The sequence below is a fragment of the Coenobita brevimanus genome, chromosome 66, assembly GCF_032717465.1.
Source record: "Coenobita brevimanus isolate Jiangsu-jjx chromosome 66, ASM3271746v2, whole genome shotgun sequence".
Taxonomy (NCBI): domain Eukaryota; kingdom Metazoa; phylum Arthropoda; class Malacostraca; order Decapoda; family Coenobitidae; genus Coenobita; species Coenobita brevimanus.
This window is the reverse complement of record NC_137019.1, coordinates 35,233,784-35,259,727: the sequence shown is the minus strand read 5'-3', so window position 1 is coordinate 35,259,727 and position 25,944 is coordinate 35,233,784. Positions and strand designations below refer to the sequence as shown.

General features: G+C 40.2%; 1 protein-coding gene across 1 annotated transcript in view; it reads left to right on the top strand.

Moving 5' to 3' along the window:
• Nucleotides 1-25,944, top strand: part of LOC145405340 (uncharacterized) — a 94,373-nt gene that overhangs the window by 20,725 nt on the left and 47,704 nt on the right. The window contains exon 4 of the mRNA XM_080276751.1: nucleotides 3,199-3,374. Coding sequence (XP_080132877.1) covers nucleotides 3,199-3,374 — 176 coding nt within the window. The remainder of the gene's footprint in view (nucleotides 1-3,198; nucleotides 3,375-25,944) is intronic.

Below are 25,944 nucleotides of genomic sequence, written 5' to 3'. Positions count from 1 at the left end.
GACTAGCGTGAAATAAGTTGGAAAAAGACGAAAATCTGGGCCAAGTTAGTGTAAGTATAGCATCTTTTTTTCTCTTCTTTCTCGGACAATAATATTTCCGTCCTACACTAACACGTTTTCCAGGATTTTCCAGTTTTATTTTTACCACCGAATGCTCCTTCTGTCAATATTCACGGTGTAAATCTCTCTCTCTCTCTCTCTCTCTCTAAATAAGTATTTATCTGTTTATTTGTCTACCTTCCAGTACTACGCCGAAAGCACCATGCAATACTCATCCAAACTAATGTCCTACACTCTCTCTCTTCCTTATCCCTCACTTCATCTTTTTTTTTCTTTCATAAATGCATGTTGGATGTTACCCGCTCCGGCAAGATGGCCCTTGAAACAAGAAAATATAACTTCCTTTTCTCGTATTCAGTCTCTCAGCTGTCGTATATAATAATTTACACAAATATTTTAATCCATACGTAATCGGATATATACGGTTTACCCCTGCTGCAGCACTTCTCGCCTTCCTAAAGACCACTTCATTCCAATTTGCTCTTTTCATACACGCCTCTCACCCTCCTGCATGCTCACACTTCTGCGTTTGAAATCTCTTATATGTTATCCCTCCACTTTCTCCCACGCCTCCTCCTTCCTCTCACTCCTTCCACCTATGACCTGTGCACTTAAATAATTCGCTCACCATCCTTTCCCTCAGTATGGCCAAATCACATTAAAACACATTGGTCTGTCCTCTATACTTGGACATCTTTAACAATCTCATCACCAAGAGACTGACTTCATGGCACCGAACTGACTTCTGCGTGAAAACAATCTCAACAAATTCATATATTTTACCCTTTCCTACCATCCGGACTTCCATCATTTACATTTCCTTTCCCAGCACCTGCCTTCCTCTCTCCTCGCTTCTCCTCCTGGTTTTCTGTCCTGTTTCACCCACTGGCCCGTATTCCAGCGGGGTAAGGAAGCTCAATAACACCTCATCCACAAGTCGCCAATAGCAACAATTTCTTCGGTGATATGACAAGGACAGCGCTCGCAGGACTGGTCTCAAGAACTCTTTTAAGTCAGTGCAATATTCCTGAAGGTCATGTATAAAGCGGAATTTGAGATTTCTTAAAACCTCATCCTCAGCGATTTATTTTTTATATTACACCTAAATATTCACTTTTCGATATTAAAGCGATACAAATAGACTGCGATACAGTGTTAAGATGTATTATGCAAAATAAATCGCCAAGGAAGCGGTGCTACAAAGTCAATACCTCCATACTTATTTAAACTGTATTTTACACCTCCTCCTCCTCCTCCTCCTCCTCCTCCTCCTCCTGTACGTTGTTTATGTAAACTATCTCTATATTAAAATGATATAAACAGCATACAAACCAATGCCATGGTGCAATAAGCAAAATAAATCTCTAAAGGAAGAGTTGCTTCGAAATCTCCTATGCCATCAAAAATACGATCTATATCAGCAACTTATATCAATATCCTCATCCTCAAAGCAGGTACCTTTCACGTTAAGAATACTTAGAATACTTTTAAGACTTGCAACTTCCGCCAGAGCCCTGTGCATCCTACTTCGCTGGTTCTCCATCTTTTTCACTCCATTTCACTCCAGTAAAACTTTCAACAGCCTCTTACCTTCACCGCTGCCTTCCACTATCATACCTTTTTTACTCTAACTTAGCCTAAAACTGCCATCTCCTCATTAAATACTGAGTTGGAACAATGGACTACCACTAGAATACGATGCTGATTACGAAGTGTTCTGGAAAGGATCTCGGGTCGTAGCATTGTCTTTATCAGCCACTAAGCGACGAGAAACAAGCTACAAAAGGACGAAAATCTGGGCCCAGTTAAAGTGGAAGTACTATGGAATAACCACAACACAAATAGTTTTCAGTCCAACCACATGCACAATCCCAATACCTACCATTCCCAGCACACCCGCTGCATCATTATCTTCTGTTCCTACCACATCTGTAGCACCAGTACCTTCCAGTCAAAGTTCACGCATTGCACTGGTATCTTCCATTCCTACGACATTCGCAGCATCAATACCTTCCAATCCCATTACACCCGTTGCACAAAAATCTTCTGTTCCTACCACGCCTATACCACTACTATGTGTCGCTCCTTTTCTCCACTAACTCTAGCGTACCTAAAAATGTCTATCTCCCCATCTTGAAAGCTGAATTGTAATAGCAGATTATGAACAAATTTTGATGCTAGTCATGAAGAAGAGTTGTAGGGTTAAAACATTGCCCGTGTCTCCTAATAAGCTACGTGATATATGCTGTAAAAGGACGAAAATCTGGGCCAAGTTAGGGTGAAAGAAGTATAGATAGTACCGTCGTTGTTCCAATATTTTCCGCTCCTGCCACACTTACAGCATTAGTACCTTCCATTACAGTTCTCTCTCTCTCTCTCTCTCTCTCTCTCTCTCTCTCTCATCAATTACTCCATGTGGTTGGCATGACCACTGATTTACTCCATCCTACAGGTAACACAGTCACTGTATAAAATTAAAAATAAATGAGTTATTGTTTAAGAAAATACACGTAAAAAAGCAGATATTCGTGAGAAAATAATAAATAGATAAAGCTTCTTCTTCTGGATCATCAATATACTGTCTCGTTCCTGTAAAATAATCCTCTAAAATAAAATAAAATATAATAATAATAATAATAATAATAATAATAATAGTAACAGTAGTAATAAAATGTTCAGGACCGTTGTTTTTCTCCCAGTTCACTCAAACCCTTAAATCCGATGATGTATTTTTTTTTGTGTATATTCTTGTTTCTTGCAGGTTATTTTACTCCCCCTGAGGAAGTTCTCTTGCAACGAAGGTTCTAATGAAGGCTTTGTACGACCCCCGTAGCTCCAGAATCTGCAGGAAGCTCAATGAAATAATGTAGAGACAGCAAGAAATTAAAAAGATAATGGCTAATAACCTGCTTCAACAAATAGAGTCCACTACAAGCACACCCATTCTACCAGTAACCTGCAGCCACTGAGCTAAAACGGTACCGAACCTGTATTTCCTCAACACTTCTTCCTCACCACCTTAACCTTACCTAACCTAACCCAACATAATATAAACTAATCTAACCCAGCTTAACCTAACCTACACTTTCTTCTTCCACCAATACCCTGTGTCGCCATTTCCACCCACTTATATGTCAGGCACACGATCGGTACCTCCAGCCATTTAGCCAATACTTCAGCAATCTCCCGCCACCACTCCAGCCCCACCGCCTGACCCAACCATCCCTCGCCACAGCAAGTTGCAAACACAGTTTTACAGCCAGTGAGCCACAGCCAATTGAAGGAGCAAACTTTAGATTCATACTTCCTTTGAGGTCAGTGCGGATGTTTCGCTGTAAGTTTTCTCAGGATTTTCACCTTTTCCGCCTAAGGATGTCTTTTTCTTTATATATATATATATATATATATATATATATATATATATATATATATATATATATATATATATATATATATATATAATAATATATATATATATATATATATATATATATATATATATATATATATACACACACACACACACACACACACACGGACGAATAAATCCACCTCCCATCAATAGAAGTAAAAAGTTCTTTCTGCCTCAAAAGTTTTAGTTATATGACAGTAAGCTTCCTTCGTGTGAAACTAATATACTATGCTTGACTAATATGAGCTCTTGATAACAAATTTCTTTTAAATCTGTTTACTGTTAAAGTCTTCCTTAGCTAAATATTGCTCACCAAGTCCCGGTGTCGCTAAGAATTTTAAGTAGTTTATTTCGCTGCGTACTCGCATTTTCAGTACACGTTTCTTATATCTAGTTGATTTTTCATCTTAAAGGAGACATTTTCCTTATCTCTCGATGATAACTTAAGTTTATTTTCTTGTGACGCGGTTTATCACCGTCGTATTTCCATTAGTCTGAAAAGCCTATCCCAAACTGCATGAAGTGTGAGGGTAACAAGAACAAAATACGACAATACGTGATGGTGATGGAGTGGTTATTGAAAGGGGAGGTTCTCAGGGCGGCACGGCTTATTCTGCATCCCAGACAAGTGATTACTTTTTATCCCTTTCCCCGAGGAATTCCTTTTTATTTATTCCATACTTCTTATTTAGATTCAGAGAGACTTTTCAGAGTGGAAGGCTTAGTTATCGTCTATTTCTTGCTTGATGTAACCGATATTCATTTTCGAGGAGACTTTTCGGACTGAAGGAGTAAGGTAAAGACAGCCCTGCATTCTGGTGATTCAGGAAATTTCCTAACACCTTTTCCTAAGCGATTTATTTTGCTAATTACTCCTTACTGCCCTGTTCTGTGTTATATAAATCTTTCCAGTATCTCCATACTCGGCATAAATAACATACAAAGCCAAGAATAAAATAAATACAGCCTCGTAACCAAATGTCAAGATCTGTTAAGTCCTTTTGCCAGCATTCAAGGCTGTAGTGTCACAGAGCCAGGATTTAGGCCATTTTTATCGTCGGATAAGAAGACTCCCCAGCACCACTTCCTTAGCGATTTATTTTTGGGTATGGCTAGTCAGTATCATTTTGTACGTTATTTATGCAGAGAATGGCGATGTTTGAACTATTTACGTAAGACAGAATGGGATGCAAGACGTAATAAGCAAAATAAATAGCTTAGGAATGGGTGATAGGGAGCTTGCTATACCTACGAGAAAGTAGGTCTTAGTGAATACTCTGCTGGCTAACACCTTTTTGAGATGAGGGCCCGTAGATTTACCATCAGGATCTCAGGTTGATCTGGTAACTACTGGATGCTTTACTGGGAGCTTTACTGGGAACATAAATATTACACCTACAGAGTGCAGCTGATCTCTAACTCTCATTCAGTCTTTCAAGGTACAGGTAGAGAGTTTCCTTTGTGTGTGTTGCCCAGTGTCACAACTATACTGTTTACACCTAGACCAGTCTCTAAGCAGATTTGACAAGAAGTTAGCTGGTCTCTGCTGATTCGTGAGATTCCACTACGTTTGACACACGATGTATAAGTAACAAACATCCCCTCACTTACACCTTTACCTTTTCAACAGGAACTTTATTATGGTGAGAATGTTTATATTTAATTTACTGTGCCCTAGAAGAAGGCTTAGGTCTTGTGACTATCGACAACACGAGGGTCATTTAGGCAGGCATTTAATTTTACCGCCTCAATTTCCTCCTAGAATATGACACTCAACCATCGAATTTACGTGCAGATCCCCAGTTTTACTGCTGGGTGAATAGAAAATAGGGGAAAAAATATATTCAGCACTCTGACCGGCCCTAGAATCCAACTCATGGTCTTCCTTTTACGAGCTGGGTATGCTACCACTACACCACTGGCTCCCCACAGTGCCGTAAAGTGTTCAACTGAAGAATAATATACACAATCTGAGTTATGTTTATTATTAACACACAACGATCAGTCAGGCCGAATCCTTCAGTCTTGACAATAAATACAGTATTATACTCTTTTATCTCTAGCTTGGCACAGATTCCCGACCCTTTGCAGCTAATTTCACATAGCATACCCGGTAATAGTAATAGGGCTACACTACAGCTCTCCATTCTTTCCACTGGGCTTCTTCGTGACTAGCATCGTGTTATAGCGCCAATCCATTGTTGCAACTGAAAATAAAATGGAGAAATGTCAATTTTAGGCCAACTTTGCGTAAAACGGGTATAGTTGTAAATAGACGTCTCGTGATGTGCCGATAAAGCTCTCGGGTCGGAACACTGTGTGGCTTATACACAAAGGTTCATGCTCTATTAGTGATCGGAGGTTTTTCTGTCATGCAGAACACTACCAAGGGCATAAGCTGGTCACCTACCCTTAAATGTTCTGGACTGCCGTAGCTAAGCCTGGGATCCTTATGCTCTCAAGGGGATAACACTGGGATGTGTGTTACATTTCTTTGGTATAATTCTCCCACAACCTTTGCCAAGTATTGTCAGAACACCAGACCAGTGACTTAAGCCTGTATAGATTAACTCTTCCGCTCTATGGTGTTCTTCATGTATGCAACAGGTCAGCTCTGGAACTGTCTGCCTGTCTTGATATCCTACTGCCTATGACCTCCAGTCTTTTTAACACAGTGGTCCAGGCATCTCGAAGTGAACAGATCCTGAATCTGTGTGTCTGAGGTTTTATTTTTATTATTTTTTTTTCAGGAGGGAACAATCTTGCAGGCTTCTGGCCTTTGGGTCCTTAGAATTAGAGAAAAAATAATTAGTTAAAACAAAACACGATTTTAATATATGACTTGTTCTTCAGTGTGCAAACATCACAAGACTGAGACAAACCCACACTGTTAAACCTTCTGTGTATAAAAGACCAGTCCTAATCTAAATAAAAATAATATGGCGATAGTCGAGGAAATGTTAAGGACTCAAAAAGGTTGAGCTGCCGGGATAATGTAGGAAGGTGGGGTCATCCTCTCTACATTACGGTCACTTGAGGATTTACGATAATGCTCCGTCTTTGTGAAACTACCTCATGAAAAGGCACTACAAATTTTTACATTGGTATTTCACATTCATAAGACGAGTGTCAGAATTTTTCCATGTCTCAGGACGTATAATTCTTGTAAAAATGTTGTGTGTGTGTGTGTGTGTGTGTGTGTGTGTGTGTGTGTGTGTGTGTGTGTGTGTGTGTGTGTGTAATTATCGCCACCAGACGGTTTTTATTCATTTTAACCCACTTACATTCATAATTAACTTCAAGTATTCCATTCTATCAAACAACAGACGATTATGATAAGCTGAGTGATTATAGGATCCAAGAGTTTGAATACCATACCCGTTAACCCTCTCACAGTCGGAGCAACTCACATATTCTATTCCATCTTATGATAGACGATTTGATTCATCTAACAGTGAGTCAAAGGAGCCTGAGTGTCAAGATATAGTCCACAGCTGGAGGACACATATTTCCTAGCTCACCTTCACTTTGGGCAGGTGATCTCATTTGTCTCGACCCCCTCCACTACGATAAGGATTTTTCTTTCGTCATCTAATCATTCCACCATCAGACGATTTTCTTATAGCTGGGTTAGATCTGTAGCAGTGTAGTAGTGTATAGCATCTGTATTGGTGTAGGGGGTTAACTGACGATTTTCTTTATCTCGACCTCCTCCACTACGATAAAGATTTTTTTCCCATATCATTCTACCATCAGACCATTATCTTGATACTGGGAAAGATCTGTACTATACTCTTTTTACCCAAACTTGAACTAAAATTGCCATCTCTCCTTCTTAAATGCTGTGCCGTAACAATCGATTAACACTAAAATTCAGTGCTGGTCACGAAGAAGAGCTATAGAAAGAATGTAGAGCCATAGTATTATCTTTTTTCTGTCACTGATATATGTGGAATAAGCTATAAAAGAATGAAAATCTAGGCCAAGTTAAATGAAAAGAGTATAGCGTAGGAATTAACGAAGGCTATTAGCTAACAACTGCCCTTGGAAACCTCTAAGCCATGTTAAATGAAATTGTCTGGAGGTAGTAAGAGTGAGAATATAAAGGCGATATCGAAGTGATGTGGTTGAGAGATAATATATATGAGAGATAATAGGTATGGTACGTACTCCAGATAGCGATTTATTTTCCATACTGCACCTTAACATCATCTTATGTCAGTTGTATCATTTTAATACTTTCCATCCAAAACATACAGGAGGAGACTGGGGTGTAATGTATAGAATAAATCACGTAGGAAAAGGTGTTACGTAGTCTTTAAAGATCCTACGGCCATCATGGAGCTAAATTTTGTATGGGTCGTTTAGCCTGTGTGACGAAGCCAAGGATTCCGATGGCTTGAAATAAGAGTGAGTGAGTTTGTGGCCCGTTTCTCTGAGCACTGGTTCCTAGTTCTCTGGCTTTTCTACTTTCCTTTGCCTATATCTGCCTCCCTCCCACCCCGTGTGATGCTGGGAGTGAGGGCTGGGATGATGATGATGATGATGATGATGATGATGGTAATGATGATGATGATGACAACGACAACGACGACGATGCTGATGACAGTGATAACAATGGTGATGACTATGATGATGATGACGACGATAATGACAACGTGATGATGATGGCGATAACGATGATGTTGATGGTAACTACGATGGTGAGATGATGATGATGATGGTATACAACGGACGGAAGTGGGCCACCGTAATATGCATGGGGTGTGGAATGCAAATGAGGCAGAGTACGTGAGTGGAGTAGTAACCCTTGAGTGGCGTGGAAGCTGCGAGAAATACGCCTACATGCCAAACACAGGTCCTGGAGGGAGACGCCTTCACGTGGTGGCATCAATATAGCAGGGCGGCTCCACTGCCCGGTTATATAAAAGTCCCTCAAGTCCTTTCCTGTCCCATTAGAGGAGGATAGTGGACCAAGAAAAAAAAAAGTGGGTAACTTCAGTCTGCAGTCCACCGGGTTCAGGTCCAAATTAGCCTGAAGCCATATGAAGATTACACATAGGCTCGTATCTTCTTAGATTAAAGTAGGATACGGGAGACTTCTTAACACCTTTTCTTCAGCGATTTAATTTGCTTATTACACTTCAATATCCAACTGTATCGTATGGATGGAAGCTATTTCGATATGACAATGAAATAACTAACATACCGGAAAATGTTAAGGTGTAATATGCATAATAAATCGCCAAGGAAGAGGTGCAACGACATGTATGCCATCTTCAATACAGCCAAACCCATTATATCTCACCCTCTTCAGTCCGATAATATCTATTTAGTCCCACTCGTGCTTCGCTTCCTCACCAGTAAAAGACTGAATCTTGTATATTATTATGTCCTTGTATATCATTTAATCCGTGTCTGTATAAAGAAAATAATAAAGAACACAAAAGAGAACAATAAATTAATATGGAAAATAAATCGCTAAGGAAGAGTGTTTTAAATCCTCCTAAGCACACGAGTTAAAGTCACAATCTATGTACTGGGTTTGGTCCCCACTGCCACCTTGTTGAGGCCAGACTCAAGCCAACACTACACTGCTTCAACAAACACGGGAACATCTGCCAACCAAGCCCTACATACCAAGCCCCACACAAACGTCCCCAACTCACTCTCATGTTCGGGAGAACACTAGTAACATTCTTGACATAATTATCTATTGCCAGAGGCCTTAATCTCGTAAGGGGTGGCCACAAACAAATCGCCTCCATGTCACCCCGTCCCCCGTCATTTCAGTGCCCTCCCCCCAGCTCACACACGCCACTCATATACCCCTCCACTCCATCTCTCCATCTCATCCTCGGCCTCCCCCTCCCTCTCCTCCCCTCCACCTCACTCATATACACTCTCCCCGTTAGTCTCTCACTTTCTATCCTCTCCACATGGCCAAACCACCTCAGTGTATCTTTCCTAAAGCTTTCTATCACATCCACATCCACAGCAAAACGCTCCTTCACTTCTGTATTTGTCAGCCTGTCTCTCCATGTAACTCCACATGCTCCTCTCAAATAACTCATTTGCACTGCTCTCACTTTTGACTTGTGTCCTACTGACGAGGTCCAAGCTTCACTTCCATAGGTTAGAGTTGGTATCACAATACTATCTTGCAGCGACCTTTTTTTATTTCCATGCTCACTTCTCTATTTCCTATCACTGCTTTCAAAGAACCGGCCACCTTTCTTCTTTGTTGTACCCTTTCAAGCACTTCACCCTCCAAATTTCCATCCTTATTCATGGGTCATCACACTACTCAAGTACTTAAATGCACTCACAATATCCATTTCCTCATCATCCAACCTCACTGTACATTCAGTGCCTTAATTTCTCTCGAAAACCATAACTTTACTATTCCCTACATTCACCTTTAGATTTCATTTCTTACACACTCTCCCAGACTCGTTCACCAAGCCTTGCAGTTCCCCTTCGTCTTCACTTAACAGTGCAGTATCATCTGCAAACAACAATACTGGAAGTATCCAAACGCTGTCCTTTGATCATCAGAGCCGCTCCAACATCCACTGCCCTACCTTGTATCTCTTTAAAAACCCCATCCATATACAGACTGAACATCCATGGAGACATGGCACATCCCTGTTTGAATCCAACAATCAGAAAAACTCACTCAGTTCACTATCCACACGCACTGCCGCCATAGCACCCTCATACATGCTCTTCACGGCATTCAGCAGCTTCCCATTTACTCCATGTATTCTTAGTATTGTCCACATTCTTTGTCTATCCAGTTCACTCTGTCATATGCTTTCTGTAGATCCATAAGGACTACATATAACTTCTTTCCCTTGTCTAGAAACATTTCCACTAAGACCTAAGGATGAATACCTGATCTACACAACCTCACTGTTCTTCTCCAAATAAATCTTCTGTTATTTCCCTAACTCTGTCAATAAGCATCCTACCATATACTTTGCCTCTTACACTAAGAACACAAATTCCCCTATGATTACAACACACTTCTTTTTCCCCTTGTCCTTTGTACAGGGGAATAATTATACCTGGCTTCCAATCCTCCGGGACTTTACCTTCCTCCCATGCCAATCTGCACATCTTCCATGCCCATTCTATTACTTTATCTTCCCCATGTTTCAGCATTACATCATACACTCCATCAGTTCCTGGGGCTATCCCCATTTTGACTTTCTTCATTGCTTCCACTACGTCCATCCTACTGATTTCTTCCTCCCTTCTCACTACCCTCCTTCTCCCAGCCATTCCCCAGCAACTTATATTAGCATTATTTTCATTCTCTATGTTTAACAGTTCCTTCAGGTGTTCTCTCCATCTGCTCACTTGTACACCCTTTCCACTATCAATCTAACATTTTTATCTTTCACTCCCCTACTAACTTCTTTATCACCCTAACTTACTTTACCTGCTCCACTTTACACTCAGATTCCTTCCAATTTCATCATCCACTCTCTTCTTACTCTCTCATACTAACCTTTTCATCTGTCTCTTCCTCTTTTTATATAACTCTCTAATAACCCTCTTGAGATAAAGCCAAACGATTGCATTCACCAGAGAGTAAGTCACAGAAGCCTGAATGTTAAAGTCAGTACAACATCAACCCACTGCAACAAGTAGGAAATGTTGAGTGGGAGAGAGAAACAGGAAATAGCTCGTATGCTTTAATTTTTCTAACGTCTGTGTAACCCGAAACGTTTGAGAAAATAAAGAATTCAAGCATTAACCTGTGTCTCTCTTCCAGCTAACACTTTCACTACATTATATCCACAAACACAGGAACATCTGCCCACCATGCGGTATACTAACAACTTTGATTCTCCCTAACAGGGTGTTCAGGTTTTTCCGTGACCTAAATCAGTTTCCGGTATTTACTAAACTTTGCTGTACCTTTTTTGCTCTCAATTGGACCATATTTTTGTCCTTTTGCAGCTTATATCACGTAGTTCAAGGGTAGAATAAAACAATACTGTGGCTATGCATCATTTTCACAGCACTTTATCATTACTAACATCATATTCTTCTGTTAATCTCTTGTTACAACTCAGTATTCAAGTTGAAGAGATGCCAATTTGAGACCAGGTTAGTGTAAAAAAGTATAATCACTGGGAGAACTACTGTATATTTGTCACCTCAGTCACCTTACATGTTCACCGTAATATCAAATGCACTTTACAGTATGTATGTTGATGTTAAACGTTTCTATAATAATCGTATTAAAGGAAATTGTTGTTCTGTTTCACTGTATTCTGTTGTCTGGTACCGCATCCTGTGAGGGGTGAGTTCAAGAAAATAACCTCCATGTGTTTGTGTTCCTGCTAAGTAAGGACCCTCATCCCAGGACATTCCACAACCCTCCCTTGCATACGATTGTTTCTTGGATAGTCTTAGGGGCTTTGGGAATTTCGTGGTACCATTTCCTTAGCGATTTAGTCTGCAGTTGATACCCCACTATCACCTGATGAAAAATTGATAACATGATGATGCAACACAAGATGTCAAGCCCGAAAAGGAACAAAAAATCGCTAAGGAAGAGGTGTTACGCAGCCTTAAATGCCACCTGAAAATACACCCCAATTTCTGCACTTAGAGCCTCCGCTACGCCCTCCCCTCTCCCACGTAACCACTCTCGCCTCCGCGTTCTCGTTATCCTCCTTCAAAGCAATAACGACCTCGCTTGCCACTAAGACTGATTCTCTCCCTAGCCCGCCTCGCCCCTGCCTTCATGTCGGCTGAATTCGGCCTGGGTCCTAGTGCTGGCCTTTGTAATGGCACGCATGCACGCACGCACGCACGCACACATGAGCGCACGCACGCACGCACACATGAGCGCACGCACGCACGCGCGCACACACACACACACACACACACACACACACACACACACACACACACACACACACACACACACCCACACACACACACACACACACACTCACACACACACACACACACACACACACACACACACACACACACACACACACACACACACACACACACACACACACACACACACACACACACACACACACACACACACACACACACACACACACACACACACACACACACACACACACACACACACACACACACACACACACACACACACACACACACACACACACACACACACACACACACACACACACACACACACACACACACACACACACACACACACACACACACACACACACACACACACACACACACACACACACACACACACACACACACACACACCAAGTACCGCATTGATAGCTTTGGTTTCGTGTGCTAAAACCATCATGCTGTTCATATCCTCTACTGTACTGCTTTTCACTCCACTCCGCTGTACCATAGTGCGTCCTAATGGTGAGTGTTTTAATGTTCATTTCGTGCTGTACAACCAGGATACATCTCGCAATTGGACAGATATTCACAATTATTGGAAGAGCAACAAGCTATATAAATGTTTTTTCCTAGAACTTGGCCCAGATTTTTGTCCTTTTATAGTTTATATTACTAAGTAGGAGAAAAAGAAATGCTACAGTTGTAGATCATTTTCACTGGACATCTTCATGACTAGCATCATGTTCTACTGTGAGTCTATGGTTACAACTCAGCATTCACTATGGAGAGATGGTAGTTTTATGCCAAGTTAAAGTAAGAGGGATAAAGTAAAACCCACAGTTTGTCGACTATAGGTTTACAGTGGACGCATGGAAGGCAGTTGACCAAAAACATCCAAAAATAAAACTTTTACACGGGTTTTTTTACTAGCCTGGTTCTCGCAGCGAGTACTCCTATGGTAAGCGTGGCCAACATAGAACTGTAGCAAGAGTTGTGCTGACGTAAAAGTGGCTGTGTGGTGCCTGCTTTACTGCCTACTCAAAGTTTATATACAGCAAATGGTTCATAAAATTTGTACTGATGTTGAGTACAAATTCGTTTACTACTCCACTGTTTTTACTCTAACTTGGCCCAGATTTTCGTCGTTTTGCAGCTTATTTCGCGTAGCTCTGTGCCAGGAAAGACAATACCACTGATCAGCATCCCTTCCGCAGCACTTCTTCGTGACTAGCATTATATTCTAGAGTTAACCTGCTATTGTAGCTCAGCATTCAAGGTGGAGAGATGACAATTTTAGGCTGAGTTAGTAAAAATGGTGTACAAGAGTAAATTTCCATGTACTTATGAGGCTTCCCATCACCTCTTCTCTAGTTATTTATCTTGGAAGTTCTGCCTTATAATCCTTCTGTATCCTGTTTACTTTTAATATCATAATGACAAGGGAATATTAATGTACCATGGCATATTTAACTGGCAGGGTATACGTGTAAGAAAACCTACTGTATTGACGAGAATGTAAGTTTGATGTACTGTGTTATTTTGGCCGCCGCCCCACCATGGGATCACTCCAATACTTCACACAGCAGGTTAATGTCTCCCTGGAGCCTCACTTTTCCTTCCCTGTCACTCCCAAAATCACCCCACCTCTCACCTTTATCGATAATACCCTGTGTATCTTTTGCCTCTCCACAGGCTTTGTTGTTATGGTACACGATACAGTTAACACTATTTTTATCAGCCCTGGGAAGCAGGATGGTATCATTTTCGGCAACGTGCCTTATACCGTTACCAGCGATTCAGACTGTGTGTGTGTGGGGGGGGGGTGTAACTCATCCTAGGCTATTTAAAGGGTATGAATGAAACTTCCCAGCTGAGCTCTTTGGGTTCCTGGAAAGGTCTTCACTACATTCAATTTTCCAACCTTGATTTTAAGGGGGGTCAGTCCCCTAGCCAAATAAGAACATTCTCAGAAATAATGAAAGGGCGGATATACGACGTTGACATCTTAGTATTTGTTGTATGATGAACTCTCATCCCTAAGGCACGAATTGGGTAGTGTGGCCTCCTCAGTGATACCTGGGGCGACAACCCCTTACCAAAAATAAAAACGATGTAATGAGAAATAGGGGAAATTAAACGTATGGATGTCAACGAAACTCCTTAGATCAGTTTGTCTGTTTACTTGATAATCCTTCAATATCTAAAAATTTTCCACCACTATTTTTAGGGGAGTTGGTCCCTCTCCAAACCTAAAAGGATACAAAATACGAGAAGGAGGGCAAATATGGCCTCGATATCTCAGTAGGCTACATGTTGCACGATGGACTCTTCCGTAATATGATATTTGGGGAATGTGATTCTCCCCATTGATTCTTGGAGGTTCACTCCCTCTTCCAAAAATTAAAATGATCAGAAATATGAGAAATATTTCAATGAAACTTCCCAGGTGAGTTCATCTATTTGCTGGAAAGGTCTCCCACTTTATACAACTTTCCACCCCTGCCTTTCAGTGAGGTCATGGCCTCTCACGTAATTAAAATTTCTAAAAAATAGTGAAAAGAGGTCAGGTATCCCTTTGATATCTTCCTACATGTTGCACGAGTATAGTGGAGTCTCATACGTAATGTGATATTTGGAGAGTGTGAACCCCCAGTAATTCTTGGTGGGGTCACACCCCTCCCAAAACAAAACCAATCATAACTAGGGAAAAGTGAACACATGGACTTCAACGAAATCGGCATATATATCACAGGATTGGGTATGCAGTGTCAATGTTTTCTGTGAATGCACAGGAAGAAACTGCACATATGATATTTGGGGAGCATGACTCCACCCCTCTCCCCTCATGAATATTGGGGTGATCAGCCCCCTACCATTAAATGTAAAATATCAGAAGTAGGAGAAAGATTTGAATGAAGCCTTCCAGGTGCGTTCGTCTGGTTACCCTGAAGGTCTTCGACTATACACATTTTTCAACCATGATTTTTAGGGGGATTAGCCACTCGCCAAATAAAAAAATTCTCAGAAATAGTGAAGGGGGGGGGGCGGATATGGCTTTGATATCTTAGTTCAGTATATGTTGAATAATGGACTCATCAATGATGCGAAATTTGGGGAGCGCGAGACCCTCAATGATTCATAGAGGGGCCAGTCCCCCTCCCCAAATAAAAATGATCAGAAATCGGGCAACGATTTGAATTACATTTCCCAGGTGAGACAGTTTGTTAAATGGGAAGGTGTTCCACTGTATACAGTTTTCCAATCATGATTTTTAGGGGTTCAGTCTTCCTAAACCAATAAAAAATTATCAGAAATTGTGAAAGGATGGTAGATATGGCTTTGATATCGTACTACAGGATATGTTATACAACGAACTCTCATCCGTAATGCGATATTTGGGGGGCGTGATCCCTCAGTGATTCTTGCAGGGGTCAGCCTCCATACCAAACATAAAAACGATCAGAAATGGGGGAAAATGAGCGTATAGATTTCAACGAAATCTGCATACATATTCGCAGGACTGGGTATACAATATCCTTTTTTTTTTTTCCTGACTGCACAGGAAGAAACTGCACCTCTGCTTTATTTTAACTAAGTAAGAACGGTAATAATATTATAATATTATTATTATGGTTCGTACAATATGTGAACACTGGTATTGCATATTTTCTAATACTAGATTGGTTTACATGAGAGATTGTCCACATTTTTAGCTGTTACTCTTTCACTGCGATGGCTAATAAAAGTACTGGAATTGGAACTCGCTGTATATTTTTCATTTGCTGGTTGCCTCGACACTAACCCATGGCCTCATCTGACAGTCAGCAGATGTTGAGTGCGTGTGTGTAATGTGGTTAGGTACTGAATATTATTTTGCTGTAGACTGTTTCATTGGCTGAGGATTTTACTGTTGTGATCACTAACATCGGTCCCCTTTTTTGCGATGAATAATGGAACACTGAACAACGACTTTTGAAACTAAGCGATGTGATCTTCGAAATCCAACAAACTTTTCAGAATACTGGGGAGTTGCAAAATTGTCTGGCCAAAAAGCGTAGGGATATTCCTGACTGCACTTGTACCCACTGTTTGTAAGGTATTCCGTCCCTTCCCCCCTGCGACAGTGGAAGAAAAGGAAATAGAAGAAGGGTTAAACTTATGCCCATGATCTGTACTAGTGTCGCCAAGAAAATCGGTTTTCCTAAGTCCAACCTTCCTCTACATCACTTTCCACAACCATTAAGTTTCCATCCATGTTCCCAGTTGTACTCACTGGTGAACAGGAAATAAATAACGAGCAACAGTCTGGGAGGCTTTTGTTGAAAACTGGTTAGGTTTAGTGTGTAGCATTTGAAACAAGGTTACGAATTCTTTGTCAGGATGTGTGTGTGTGTGTGTGTGTGTGTGTGTGTGTGTGTGTGTGTGTGTGTGTGTGTGTGTGTGTGTGTTTCCTTGAAAGAAAAAAAAATACAATAAAAGTCTGCAAAAAGAGTTGTTCTTTTCAGGAGGAACTGACAAAATGGAAAGCCATAATCAAGATCTGCTCATGTCGAGTTGCCTGGACGTTTTGCGTTTTGAGAGGCTGGAGATCACAGGCAGAGGGAAATACAAACTGAGAAAGACAGGTCCAGCGCTGACCTGTTGCATTTTTTTTTTCTATAAATAACAGAACGGAGGAAGGAAAAACAAATGGGTAAAAAAAAATAATCCATACACCAGATTACTGGTGTCCTCTGTTCATAAAATATCTGTAACAGTTAGACTTAAACAGTTGTAGGTTGAAATTTGGAGGAAAACAACTATGGGGAAGCGAGTTTCAGAGAGATGCAGTTCGGAGAATGAAAGAATTCTGATAGGCAGAAGTTCTGCAATATGGTTGAGTGACATTCCAGTCATGAGCGCTACCAGATGCCCGTGTAGCATGAGGAAAGACATGGAGAGGTGGCACCATGGACGCAACTTCATCTGAGCATTTGCCAAAAAAATATCTGTAAAATAATGCAAGGGAGGCAATATTCCTTCTTACTTGCAGGGGAGGTAGTTTATATGTAATGGCAGGGTTGTTAATGATTCTTACAGCTTTATTCTGAATTTTGTCTAGTTGTCTTAATGCAACCTCTCCACAACCATTCCACAAGGGTGAGCAATATTCAAGCTGAGAGCGCACATGACTCTTATAAATTATAGCTAACTGCTCATCGGCGAAGAAGTTACGGACTCTGTACAATAATCCAAGTTTCTTTGAGGCGGTTTTAGCAAGTGATCTGACATGAGAGGTCCAGCTGAGGGCACTGTTAAGTGAGACACCAAGAATTTCAATACTTTTGGAGATGGGAATATTAGTAGTACTGAAGATAATGTACGAATCTGGCAATATCTGTCTATTAGTAAACTGTATATATTTAGTTTTACTAGCATTAAAAGAGACAAGGTTGTTTTGTCCCCATTCACTGATTGTAGATAGATCTTGATTTATGGAGATGGCTGTACTGAGTTGAGAGGTAGAGATATTAGACTTTGTAAATGGATGTCTGAGTGTGAATGAACTATGTAGTGTTGAGTCATCTGCATATGAGTGAATGGGATTGTGAGTGACAGATAAGAGATCATTAATATGAACCAGAAATAGGGTTGGCGCCAGAACTGATCCCTGCGGCACGCCGGCGTTAATTGAGTGGAAATTCGAATATACATCATCTACTTTTACTCTTATTTTCCTGTCACTAAGATAAGAAGAAATAACAAAAGACGTTAGTTCATAGCAAGGGAGTTTGGACAGCAGGGAACGGTGCCATACTCTGTCGAAAGCTTTAGAGATGTCAAGAGCTACTGCATGAGTTTCTCCAAAAAGATCAATTGATTGATGGATGGTATGAGTTAAGAGATTGAGTATGTCAATGGTGGATCTTTCGTGGCGAAAACCGTATTGTCTATCACTAATTAAGTTGTTGGATTCAAGATGTTTAACAATATGCTTATTAAAGTTTCAAATACCTTACCAAGAGAAGATGTGACAGCTATTGGTCTGTAACTGGAGGGGTCAGACGAACTTCCTTTCTTCGGAACTGGGTGGATATTGGTTTCTTTCCATGAATTTGGGAATAAAGAAGTACGTATGCATAGTCTGAATAATTTAGCTAGGACAGAGGCAAGTTCAGGGGAACATTTTTTCAAAACAATTGGCGGAATTCCATCTGGGCCTGGAGCTTTGTTGGTAGGTAAATTGTCTAGGATGGATTTTACGTATCTTGTCTGTATTTTAAGTGGGGCAATTTCGGGAGAATCAAGTTCCAGTACTGAGACATTCTGGCTGGTATCATCTATGGTAGAGTTTCTGGCAAAGGTACTAGCAAAGATATCTGCTTTCCCACTTGCATAGAAATGGTCGACGACTTTGGAACTTTTGAGACTGCTGAACGCCTTGAAATGGACGTTATAATCTCTGTTTTATTCTTGCTCCTTTCAGACATTTTCATTCAGCCCGGAGGGAGAAATTAGGTTTTGAATGGGTTAATGTAGACTCCTCCTAGCATCTTATAAAACAGCGACTGTGAAAGCAACTCATAGTTATCTTCTGCTAACCGAGCTAAACTGGTTATTTGACTCAAGACTGCTTCATTCGTGATGCTTCATACAACTGGTTCGCTGGTTCAGCATTTTTATTTTTTTTTTATGTGCTTGACTCTGGGCATAGGCTTCACAGCCTGCTCCCAAGGCCCAGTAGTCCTCCTACATACCATACACCTCTACATGTCACCACTTCGGCGCTAACACCCACCGTCCATATTGAATACATGCTAGGGCTGTCTCATGCAGGACAGGTGTATTGTCATTAGCGGGGGCACTTTTGCGACATGTCGGCGGGTCTGCTGGTAGATTGGTAAAGTCTGCTTTACAAGAAATTCAAATCCTTAAACTGTTCCCTGCCCCAGCGGGGATTTGAACCTGGGTCCGGTAGGAATGCAGGCCACCTCTCTACCAATTGAGCCACCGCATTGGACCTTAGGTCATATAATCTGCAAGAGGCGTTCTCTGTGTAATCCAAAATGCTAGAAATAGAGGATCTGATACAATTTAAATATCCCAGTGCCGGGAAGTTGTAGTATCTGTTCATGTTTCATATTCTTAACTCAGCCAAGAGGGTTTAGCTTTTGACTTTGTTTGCCTTTTAGCAACATTATGAAAAACAATTGAAAAGAATTTTACCAAAACAAAAATAATGACTGAAAGGAACCAGTGGTTAAACTTGGGGCAATAAAGGGCAAAGATCAGGGGCAAAAGAGGTATGGTGCTACCTTGACGGAGGTATGTGCCTTCTGAGTGCACTTGTAATGATGATGTACCGTTTGTAGCACACGCTGGTTGGACAGTTGTGCTCCCCTTTTTCTGTGTTGGTTCATCCCTTAGTCCACGGTTCGCTTCCCCACTCCCCGCCCCTTCATCCCGTACCAGATGAGCTTATTGTGTCGGCAATCCCCTGTTAGACCAAGGGTGCTATTGGCTCCGTCCTTTCATTTCACGCTGCTAACCAAGTACCACCTCGCCTCCGTATAGCTGCCAGGCCTTCAGGGGGTCTAGCATGTCCTGACAGATTCGTATTATAGTTGTGAGTGTTTGTCCTTGGTGCTTACAGACACTAACAAAAGGCTCATTTTTTACCAATCAGTACAAGCCACAACACTCTAGGCCCTCTATTCTTGTCTGCTGAATAAGCTCCCTAACATCTTTTCCCAAGTGATTTATTTGATTATTACGCCACTCTGTCCTTACAATTCGTCATACTCTGCATAAAGAATGTACAAGAGGATGCTAGTCATAATAAAAAATAAACAGCTAAGAAGAGGTGTTAGGGAGCTTCTTAAACCGACGCGATTACAAACTCAGGAAAAGTTATCGCTGGAGGGAAGCAGGGAAGGGTACATGAAAGAAAGGGATGCACTGACGAAAAGATGGGACAAAAGTTATCGGATTTTCTAGTTACAAACACAGATAGGGAGCATGACTTCATATGGAGATAGGGGTAAAATGAACTAAGAGAGCAAAAAAACATGAGAAATATTCAGATTAGTCTTTCCGTAATGATGGAGGTAAAGAAATCTGAAGAGTCATATTATAGTACTTGTAATTTGCTCCTACCACTTTCACATTATTTTATTTTACTTAGGTTAGGCCTCTTGTACCGTAGGTATAAGAGACTCTGTATGTAACCCTTCTAGCTCTATAATCTCCATTAATTTCACGCAGGTAACCAAGCAAGAGCAATTTTTGTCCTTTAGGGTGTTAGGGAGTGTGAATCAGTGACACCTTGATACGAGGACTTATTATTATTATTATTATTATTATTATTATTAGGATGAAGCGGTTAAGCCTCATCTCCGTCCTTGTCATCTCACACACACAGGCACAAGCTGGGGTGAGGCTGGGGTGATTGGGGGTGAAGTGGGGTGAGGCGGGTTAGTGTTTCACCCCACTGATTTCCACAACGTACTTTTTACCGAACCGTTGAAACTATTTGACGATTTTATATACCTTAGGAGACTTCGAACTCAAGGAATTAGTCTTTATTAAAACATTCTCCACTAAAATTATCTTAGCTGAATAAAATCGTCTGATGTGTCAATAATAAAGTGAAAAATGCGTAATGAAATTGAAAAAGGTTAATAATTTTTGTAAGTCGATGGCATAAATCTGATCCTTTTCTTCACCCTTAATCGTGTCAGCAGGAGTAAATTGGTGGCTCTTGGCCGTGCTGGGGTGAAGTGGAGTGAGAGCTTAATAGCCTAATTTACTCCGACCCACCACTTAAGTCTGCTACTAGAAGACGGAACCGGGTCACTCCCACATCGTGAATACTAAAACGTAGATGCATGTAATTCGATGAGGCTCAGAGTTCTCTTATAAAAACTAAGGTCCGGTTAAGGAAGTTCCCTAATGCCTTTTCCTAAATGATATTTTTTGCATATTACACCTTACTGTCCTACTCTGTGTTGTATATATCCTTCCAATATCGCCACCCACTTCATAAATAACGTACAAAAGGATATTAAGCAGCCATATCCAAAGGTAAATCACTAAGGAACAGGTATTAGGGAGCTTCCTTACCCGACAAGAATACGAGTGTAAAGAGAGTGAAGCCTCCAGTATTTAGCCATAATTCTCAAAGCATATGATAATGATAGAACATATACTATCATTGTGTATCGTAGTTGCCTATGCAATATCAAGAAGGATGCAGGCACATCTTATTTTACACTTTGTTTTAATAATGTAGCCGTTCGTTATGAGGCAGGAATGAGTCTCCTTGATTACTAGTCAAATCATCAGTATAAATAAATGTACTTTAAGGGTACTGGAGCAGGGCGAGGAGGAACGGGGATGGAGCTTTATAGCCAGTGTTATCAGTGGCCCAGCAGCCCCACTGAAAACAAGTACACACACACACACACACACACACACACACACACAACCACCTAATACAATTATAGGAAAGTGAACTGTGTTTGGAAATGAAGTGAGAAATTTTAACCTTCCTCACTGGCAAGAAGTAAAGTAAACTCTTGCCATCACCGGATAAATTTGCTTGGCTCAAAATCATTTTCAACCTGGATAGCTAAGATATGGCCTTCACTTCCCCCTTTCACAACAAAAGATAATTCCCTGGCTGACTAAAATCGTCTATATGACGTAAGAATGAAATTAATATTAATGTGCTTCTTCCTTCCTGTATTTCTTCACCCGTCTCCACCCTCCCCTCCTCAAGCATGCACACACACTAGTCAAACCAGAGTGGATGATATTGCATTCCTGTTAGCATTAGACGATTTTATTTAGCGCTGGTGAGTCCTTATGAAACTAGTGGGGTAAGACAAAGCCCTGATTAACACTCACGCTCCCATGGCTCACTCTCAGCTTAATAAAATTGTTTGGAGTTAGCAGAAAGGAACAAATTATGATTGCTTAGAACATTGCAAAAGTATTATTATTATTATTATTATTATTATTATTATTATTATTATTATTATTATTATTATTATTATTATTAATATCACATAATAATAATAATAATAATAATAATAATAATTATTATTATTATTATTATTATTATTATTATTATTATTATTATTAGCATTACTATAATTATAATAATAATAATGATAATGATAATAATAATAATAATTATTATTATTATTATTATAATTATAATAATTATCATAATAATAATAATAATAATAATGATAATGATAATAATAATAATAATAATAATAATAATAATAATAATAATAATTATTATTATTATTATTATTATTATTATTATTATTATTATTATTACTACTACTTCTACTACTACTACTATTACTACTACTACTACTACTACCACTACTACTACCACTACCACTACTACTACTACTACTACTGCTACTACTACTACTACTACTACTACTGCTGCTGCTGTTACTACAAGAGGTTTCCCAAAGTCTGTCGGTAGCAAGAATAAAGTAAAGTAACACTACATCTTGGTGTACTTCCCTGCTCCCCTGCCAGTGCCCCAACTCACGCACACACGCACTGCGGTATTGTGAAAGTGTTTCGCGTGGAGAATTTTCACTGAGGCAACTTAAACCTATTCTCATCTTCAAACCACCAGACGATTTTATATATAAACTGAACAGGAGATCCTAGATATTTTCTTAAAAAACAAAAAAACAAAAAAAAAAACAGAGGAAGGAAAAACAAATTAATAATAAAAAAAAAAAATAATATATCCACACGATTACTGGTGTTATCCACTCATGAAATATCTGTAATAGCTGTAGGTTGAATTTTTGGGGGAAACAACTCTAAGGAAGCGAGTTCCAAAGAGATACTGTTCGGGGAATAAAGATTTCTGATAGGCGGATTTTCTGCACTATGGCAGTGTGACATTCCAGTCATGAGAGGCCTTCCTCTGATAATAGCTTGTGCAGGCAGCAATAACAAATTAAAACTAGAGTGATATTTATCAAAGTTTGCTTCTTGTACTGAAGTACACATATTTGTTTGTATTTGTGCGTCGTATGAAACGAGATAAGAATGAAAAAGGAGGTTAAAGGACCCGTTACCGTAACCACGCTCAAAGCCACAACAATCGCCTTTTTTTCTTCTTTGGTGGTATTACTGTCTTTTGGTGGTTATTGGTCCTTTTTTTTTTTTTTTTACACTTCTTGTGTTGAAATTTGTTTTAATGCCTTGACCTAAAGTCAGAGAATGGCACTACAAGATATCGACCCCGTTACATGCATAGTAATTTAGAAGGCAACTGAATATCAAGTAAAGGCGTTTGGCAGTGGCAAAATACATATGTAAGAAGAACTTGGAAGAAAACATCAACAGCAGCACCAAGACCAACACGAAAGAAAAAAGAAAAGAAAGACGTTCCTTTCTGGAAATATAAAACACACGTATGTCATATTAATGCTTCTCCCCTCCTGTCATTTTCGCTGTCCCCCTGCCCCCGCCAGCACCCCAAATCTCTCAGACTCTTACATACACGCAAACCAATTACATTCATGCCAAACTTTATCTTGTGGAAAGTGACACTGAGATTTTCTTCCTGCTAGCGCCAGATTATTTTATCCAGCTTAGGAGACTCTTTTGCATTGGTGGTGTTAGATATAGCCTTCATTACCGCTTTCGCTGCGAGAGGTCTTCCCCTTCGATAAATAAAACCGTTTGGTGAAAACGAAGGTGAAGCAAATAAAGATGGAAATATACCTAACTCCTCTACTTCGGAAAGTCTCTCCTAAGGTGAATAAAATAGTCTGCAAGTAGGAAGGAAAAAAGTGGACAACTACCTCCCCTACGCATTTCATTTTCCTCGCAATTTCGGCAGCTCAAGTACACACGCAAACCAATTACGCACACGCACGAGTGCGTACACACACACACACACACACACACACACACACACACACACACACACACACACACACACACACACACACACACACACACACACACACACACACACACACACACACACACACACACACACACACACACACACACACACACACACACACACACACACACACACACACACACACACACACACACACACACACACACACACACATCACAGTGCTGTATTTCTTCACTTCCACTCTCTACAACTCACGCACGCACGCAAACCAAGTGCAATTATTCCATAGTATATCGTGTGGATGATTCCATGCTAGAAGCTAATGAACTGTACTTTACTTTTGGTGGCAAAGCGTGTTGTGTAGCCATAATCAAAAGTTTATTGACACTTCTCAGCAACTGTGACAATAGGAGGTGTTACATGAACTATTTTTATGTGATAGCAATATGAAGCGTGGAGAGAAAAGTGAGAAGGGATGCTCTCAGTCGATTGAGAAGGAATGAGAGGGAAGGCAGGATACACTGCTGGTAGAAGATGCATGAAGGAATGATAAAGTAATCCAGTCTCTGTACTGATAACAAGCACCGTCAAATATCACTGTTGTCTGTGAGGAAATATGCAGGGATGAACTGGGTAGAAGGGAGACACATGATATACCATCGTAGGGGAATGACTATGAGTAACTTACCTTGACCTACCTTGACTTAACTCACCCTAGCCCAGCCCTACCCAAATCAACTTAATCAAGCCAAACTAAACTAAACCAAATCGAACCTAACCTAACCTAACCTAACCTAGCCAAACCTAACCAAACCAAACCAAACCTAACCAAACCAAACCAAACCAAACCAAACCAAACCGAACCTAAACGAACCAAACCAAAGCTATCCTAACCTAACCTAACTAATTGTGATTTTTTTTTTTCTGTGTTGTTGCAGTGATCTGAGCGACAACGGGATTACAGAGCTTCTTCCTGGCACCTTTCATCATTACACCACCCTTCAGACACTGTGAGTTACTATACACGTTCTCTCAGGCATTGTATTAAAGATCTTACAAGTTTCTCACGTCTATATTATTCTTGCAACTTCTTTCGTGCTTCTCATTTGTCTTCGTCTTCATTTTCTTTTTTTTTAGACTTGTTTAATCATGAATAGGATCTTGACCTGGCTCTGTAATTTTGGTTGTATTTTTTTCTTAAAGGAAACAGTCTTTCGTGCTTTTGCCTTTAGTTCCTTCTTCCTTACATTAAAAAAAAATAGCTTTCAATTAAATTTTCCCCATCCTACTCGAAGTTTTGTCACATACTCTCCACTTCTGTATTTTCCTAGTAATAATGTTTTCTCTTCCACATACTGTACTTTTTTTTTAATCGTTTCCAGTGCAGTACAGCTGTGCATAACCAACAATATTTTTTCATAAGAGGCAAGAAAGGGAGACGTTAAAGAAATAAAGAAAGAAGTGGCGTAGATTGTGTTTTCACTCATATCTTTTTAGCATGTTTCCACGAGGTTACAATACTCCCGTTGAAGTTATGCTTTCTCTACTCATAGCCCTGTATTCCCGTCAGGTAAGGAAGTACCCTAACATGTTTCCCTAAGTACTTTATTTTGCCTATTTCATCTTACTGTCCTCTTCTGTGTTACATAAATCCTTCAAATGTCGCCATACTCTGCATAAATAACGTACAAAAAGA